Genomic DNA, 6,831 nt, shown 5'->3' with positions numbered 1-6,831 from the left:
GAAGAGGTTATCTCAGATACATGCAGGCTGTATATTGGATTTATCTTTAGAAAAATAAAACTGCGAGGCTGTAATAATGAATTATAAGATGTAAAGTACGGTTTCGGTTTGACACCATTTGACTTCAAAACTAGTATGTGAAGTAGCCTGCATTTTTGCATTCTAACATAATATTCTATCCACGTTTAATCCGTTACAACGAAATACGCACCAGCTAAATCACAGGTGTCCTCCAGTTGTTCATGTATTTGAAGGTGATATCAGTTGCATTTCAAACATGTTTACTTCTGACCAGTGCAAATGCAACCAGATAAAATGGCCGCCTAGTTTTCAGAGAACTACCCAGTTCCAAACATGGTCTACATGTAATTTAGATTTATTCTGAAACATGTTTGAATTCATATAAAAGGTAAAACAAGACATTACGAACATAAAACATGGGATTGAATATATGTTCATACATTTTTATTATGCATTAAGTAAATCAACAGTTCTGTGAAAAGGAAAGTACAGTATTTGACTTATACCCTCTTTAAATCTTTGAAAGGTTTTAAGTGTAAGGTCACAATACATAATCTGGTCCTTAGCAGATCATAATACTAAATCTATAGTAAACACAACCTCAGATGAAATGTAATTGTGCATAATAGATAATACTAATAACAGTAAATTTGCTTTACTTGGATTATTTCAAACTAGTAGAGTCTACCGTAGTAAATTGAAATGATGCATGCTCTAGAAATAGAAAATGGTGAAAATCACACCTTTGCAAATAAAGTAACATTATTTGACCCTTAAAGTACAGTGTGAAAGTTACAGTCCACATCCTGAGATATATTTGCTCACATCTTTGTTCTTGCAGTTGTCACGCCAGCCGTACCTAAACCAATAGAAGGTGGATTATTTATATTTAAAACTATGAATTAAATACAATTAAACCTGCTCTATTGGTATATACTGTATGCTTTAGAGACCCAACACATAAACATGATAGCACAGCTGTAACCTACCATGCAGAGAGGCCTTGCTTTCTCGCTATGATCTTGGCACAGGCAACAGACAAAGAAATGTTATTGTTCAGCAGCTCTGGAAGAGGAAGGGGTGACCAATTTCAGTGAGGACAAAAAACAACGGTGAATGCATTACATAAATGCTGTCACGCCCAGACGTCTTTGTCTTGGCTGTCTGGTTTTGCTGCTTAGTTTTGTTTGTCTTCCCTCCCCATTAAATGGCCTCTTACCTCCGCAATCTCGCTTTCACTATAATTAATTCATGCAAAACATAATATTTGACCTTCATTTTTTACTATTGTCGATGATTTCTTACGTGAGCAGTTGATTTTACAGCCATTGTTGGGTTGGCCAAGTTTGTCATCCTCATCGTAACACCAGTAGCGACTGTTGATCTGGAAAATCCCGTAGTCTGTTGAGCCATTCTTGTTGCGGTTTTTGGCTGCTGTGTTGTAGCTTGACTCCGCATACGCTAAGCAAACCCCTTAAGGTATAGAAGAAGAATAAAAATAAAATAGTAACACTTTGAAGAATATTCTGAACATCTGTATAAAACTACAAATTACAATTTTACTAACAATGTGTTGACTTGTCAAAAATCCCTCAAACGCAAAAACTATTGAGTTACTGAACTAACAATTGAGAATTACTTACAATCTCCCAGATTAGAGTCACTCATGCCACCGGCCTTTAGAGCTCTCGCTAGTTCACATCTCTCAAATCTCTTTGCATTTGCAGTCAAAATGACCAGAAGAAACACAAAGACCTTCATGCTGTTTCTTTGTTGCTCTCTTGCCTTCGCTCTGTTTTTACTTTCACTTTTAGAGACTTGGATTTGCCACGTCTTCTGTCAACCTTCACCACTAGATGACGTCGTTCCCCATCACTGCACATCTTGACTGAAGTAACAACTGCATAAGCAACAAAAGGCAAACCAGCTTCAATCGCCACGGCTAAAATCATAAAATATTCTTTACTCAGACCTCAGTTAATACGGTTACTGATATATATATATAATACTGGCTTTAGCTGATTTACATACATGATAGAACACCTGATTTCCTGACAGTCTGAGGGTGTGTTTATATGGAGTCATGTAGAGAAATAAAAGAATTTTGTTTCTGCCCCAGTCATCCTTAATTGTCCTAATGGAGAATATTTCATAATAACACAGCAAATCACATTTTCACAGATCGCAATGTTGCATATTTTGAGAAAATGCTAGGAAAAAGTTTAATTGAATTTAGCTGTGGAGTTTAGTGATGCAAAACTTCAGTAAGAATATTTTAGAATTAGGAATGAAGCTTTTTTGCTAAATGATCTAGTGTGTTTTGTGTTTGGTTACTTTTGCCCCCCTTGTGGGAAGTGGTTGTTCCCTTTCTGTCGGTCTCTCGACGTTGTGTCGAAGCCGACAGATGGGGTTCGCCCTTGAGAACCAGTCATCTCTGACTATTTTGAAAAGGCCAATGAAATTTGGCGAATGAAATTTGCATGCCGGGCCCCGCCCCCGGAAATCGGGGTATAAAAGGGGAGCCGGCGTGCTCATTCATTTACCTTTTGTTCTTCGGAGCCTATGCATCGAATGACTACGACAGCTGAATTCCTGATGTGGTGCAGCGGATTGTCCCTTCCGAGCGATCATCCCCCCGGCGTTTAAGCAGTTCCAGAGGTGTTTCTGAAAGAGATATATTCTAAAAGAGCAAATTTCTCAGCGTGGCATGTCCCGCTGCTCTCGTGGTTGCGGTTCCCTCATTGAGGAGGGGGACGGACACGATGCTTGCGTCAGGTGTTTGGGGGTCCAACACGCTGAGGCAGCATTCGTGGAGTCATCCTGCCCACACTGCGGGCAGATGGCGATACAGACGTTGCGGTCACGGGTGGCTGCGCTCTTTCGAGAGCCAGCCACCACCTCGTCTGCTTCCCGCTCTGCGACCGCGGTGGCCACAGCCCCGCCGTCAGCAGCGGCGAGCAGCTTGGGTGGCATGGGGATTTCCGTGAGCGTAAACCCGTCAGCCGATGGCTCGCGGACCGTTCACGCCCCGACTCGCTCGTCTGGCCGTTCCCAGGAAGACGGTTCCACACCGTCTTACTCCTTCGTCACGCAATCGGACTCGATGCGTGACGACGATGAGATGTCCCTCGCAGCATCGGAGGGCGACCTCCTGGCATCCGACCCTGACGATTCCTTCGAGCCGTCTCCGTCCGGAGATAGAGTTCAGGAAAAGGCAGACGTCGAGATGTCAGCCATGCTCTATCGGGCTGCCGCGACCATCGGGCTGCAGTGCACCGCACCGCCCACGCCCCAACGCTCGCGGCTGGATAATTGGTACATCGGGTCCGAGCACGGCTCCAAGCCGCGCACGCCCCCTGTACCTTTTTTCCCCGAGGTGCATGAGGAGCTCAGCAAGACCTGGAACGCCCCCTTTTCGGCGGGGCAGCTAGAGGCTACGTTAATGTCCCGCAGGCTGAACATGCAGTCGCGGTGCGCCTGTGCCCGCAGACGGCGGCCACCTGGAGGTCTCGACCTAGACTCCCGTCCAAGCCTTGTAGGGTTTCGGCATCGCTGGTGTCGAAATCCTATAACGCTGCTGGACAAGCTGCCTCAGCTCTTCATGCCATGGCCATCCTGCAGGTCCATCAGGCCAAGGCACTGAAAGAGCTCCACGAGGGTAAGACCGACCCGAAGGTTATGCAGGAGCTCCGCGCTGCCACCGACCTTGCCCTCCGGGCAACGAAGGTGACAGCGCGAGCTTTGGGTCGAGCGATGTCCACACTAGTGGTCCACGAGAGACACCTCTGGCTAAACCTTGCGCAGATGCGTGAAGCCGAGAAAGTTCGCTTCCTCGATGCTCCCATCTCGCAAGGAGGGCTGTTTGGTGACACTGTCGAGGACTTCTCCCGGCAGTTCTCGGCAGTGCAGAAGCAGACGGAGGCCATTAAGCACATCCTGCCCCGCCGCGACCCGACCGCCTTTCGGCCGTCGAGGTCCCGTGGAACGTCTGCCTCCCAGCAGCCCCGGCCTTCCTCTTCGTCAGCTCCGGCTACGGTGCCCCCTCCTCAGGCGGCCCCCCGGAAGAGGACGGAGAAGAAGCGACCACCGTCTCGTCAGCAGCCGCCGCGGAAGCAGAAGCGTTCCAGACGAGCCGGACCCGGCGAGATCGAGATCGGGCCCGACCCCAGCCATTCCATCGCTGACGGGTCGGAAAGGGACGGTCCCTGCCCCGTCCCAACATCTGCTAGGCCCTTTCCCTTTCCACTTCCTCACAAAAAGAGCAGTCTCTCTCTCTGGGTCCCCCTTTCAGCCGCACTCACCCTCCGCAGGACGGTGTTCGGCAACTCGACGTTGCGTTGTGGCGACACGCAAGGCCGAGTATAAAATTGCGCAGCCCTCAGCACTCTCACCTCGACGGTGCGTTGAGCTGCGCCGCCAGGCAGGCAAATCAGCGGAGCCGGCCCCCCCACGAGGCAGGGCCGGCACCGCTAGCCAGCGAACCGCCCTCCCCAGGGGCGATGAAGCAGATCGTACCTCTAGTGCCCCTGTCGCAGTCTTTGAGTGCTTGGTTGGCACTCACCAGACCGTCAAGGTGGCTGGAGAACACGATCTGTCTCGGATACTCGATCCAGTTTGCCAGACCTCCACCCAAGTTTCGGGGCATCCTCTTTACCTCGGTCAGAGGCAGAGATGCTCCCGTGCTGCGGGAGGAGGTGGCAACCCTTCTGGTGAAGGGAGCGATCGAGCCCGTCCCCTCGGCCGAGATGTCCAGCGGGTTCTACAGCCCGTACTTCATCGTCCCCAAGAAGGGTGGAGGGTTGCGCCCCATTCTAGATCTGCGTACCCTGAACAAGCACCTCCAGAAGCTGCCGTTCAGGATGCTCACGCAGAGGCGCATCTTGACGTCCGTCAGGCGTCAAGATTGGTTCGTGGCTATCGACCTGAAGGACGCGTACTTTCATGTCTCGATTCTCCCTCGTCACCGGCCGTACCTACGGTTCGCTTTCGAGGGGCGAGCATATCAGTACAGGGTCCTCCCATTCGGTCTGTCCCTGTCCCCACGTGCCTTTACGAAGGTCGTGGAAGCCGCCCTCACTCCCCTCAGGGAGAGAGGTGTGTGGGTACTCAACTATCTCGACGACTGGCTTATCTTAGCACACTCGCGAGAACTGTTGTGTACACACAGGGATCTGGTGCTCCGGCACCTAGACCGTTTGGGGTTACGGGTCAACCGAGAGAAGAGCCAACTCTCCCCGGCGCAGAGTTCCTTTTTTCTCGGTATGGAACTCGACTCTGTCTCCATGACGGCGCGGCTCACGACAGAGCGCGCACAGTCAGTGCTGAACTGCCTGAAACACTTCAAGCAGCGACCAGCGGTCCCCCTGAAACTTTTTCAGAGGCTCCTGGGCCACATGTCGTCCTCGGCAGGGGTAATTCCCCTCGGGTTGATGCACATGAGACCGCTGCAGCACTGGCTACAGAGACGAGTTCCCTGGAGAGCGTGGCACGCAGGCAGGAGGTTGATCGTCATGTCACCTCTCTGCCGTCGTATCCTAACCCCGTGGTCATCAGTGACCTTCCTACGGACTGGCGTCCCCATGGGGCAGGTCCCGAGGCGCGTCGTGGTAACGACCGACGCCTCCTTACGGGGTTGGGGTGCGGTGTGCAAAGGGCACACAGTGGCGGGTCTTTGGACGGAGTCCCAGCTGTGTTGGCATATCAACCGCCTAGAGTTGTTGGCTGTTCTGTTGGCACTCAAGGGACTACGGTCCCTCGTGCAGGGCCAGCACGTTCTGGTCCGATCAGACAGCATGACTGCCGTAGCGTATATCAACCGCCAGGGGGTATACGCTCACGACAGTTAACGCAACTTGCCCGACGCCTCCTCCTGTGGAGTCAGCAGGTGACGAAGTCTCTGCGTGCCACTCACATACCGGGCGACCTGAACCAGACAGCCGATGCGCTCTCTCGTCAGTCGACGCCCCGTGGAGAGTGGCGACTCCACCCCCGTGCGGTCCAGCTTATTTGGGTGCAGTTCGGGCGGGCACAGGTGGACCTGTTTGCCTCCCTGGACACCACCCATTGCCCGCTTTGGTACTCCCTGACCGAGGGCCCCCTCGGCACGGATGCCCTAGCGCACAGCTGGCCACGGGACAAGTGGAAGTACGCCTTCCCCCCAGTGAGCCTCATTCTACAGGTCCTGTGCAAGGTCAGGGAAGAGGAGCATCAAGTGGTACTAGTTGCGCCGTACTGGCCCAACCAGACTTGGTTCTCGGAGCTAATGCTCCTGACGACAACTCCCCCCTGGCCGATTCCCCTGACGAAGGACCTTCTTTCTCAGGGGAAGAGCATGTTGCGGCACCCGAGACCAGACCTCTGGAACCTCCACGTCTGGCTCCTGGATGGGACGAGGAGATCCTGAGTGGTCTACCCCCCGCGGTGGTGGAGACCATCACTCAGGCTAGGGCACCTGCCACGAGGCGGCTGTACGCCTTTAAGTGGCGCCTCTTCTCGTCTTGGTGTTCTTCTCACAGAGAAGACCCACGGATTTGTTCGGTCAGGCACGTGCTGTCCTTCCTGCAGGAGAGGTTGGAGAGTAAACTCTCTCCGTCCACACTGAAAGTGTATGTAGCCGCTATCGCCGCTCATCACGAACCAGTTGCTGGAAAACCTCTAGGGCAGCATGACCTGATCGTCAGGTTCCTCAGGGGCGCGAGGAGGCTTAACCCACCTCGATCGCGCTCCGTACCCTCTTGGGACCTCAATGTGGTCCGGGCGGGCCTCCAGAGGCCTCCCTTCGAGCCCCTCGGAGAGACCGATCTTTCTCAT

General features: G+C 52.1%; 1 protein-coding gene across 1 annotated transcript; it reads right to left on the bottom strand.

Moving 5' to 3' along the window:
- Positions 1–450: 450 nt before the first annotated feature.
- LOC306889697 (lysozyme C II-like) lies at positions 451–1,898 on the bottom strand. The gene is made up of 4 exons (XM_079448913.1): positions 1,665–1,898; positions 1,327–1,494; positions 1,011–1,086; positions 451–880 (listed from the first exon to the last, which is right to left on the bottom strand). Exons 1-4 carry the CDS (start codon positions 1,780–1,782, stop codon positions 814–816), a joined length of 429 nt encoding a protein of 142 aa, XP_079305039.1. The 5' UTR covers positions 1,783–1,898; the 3' UTR covers positions 451–813.
- Positions 1,899–6,831: the final 4,933 nt, after the last annotated feature.

Source organism: Barbatula barbatula (genome assembly GCF_947034865.1).
Source record: "Barbatula barbatula genome assembly, chromosome: 24".
Classification (NCBI taxonomy): domain Eukaryota; kingdom Metazoa; phylum Chordata; class Actinopteri; order Cypriniformes; family Nemacheilidae; genus Barbatula; species Barbatula barbatula.
Note: the sequence above shows the minus strand (reverse complement) of the source record. Positions and strands in the feature narration are given on the sequence as shown.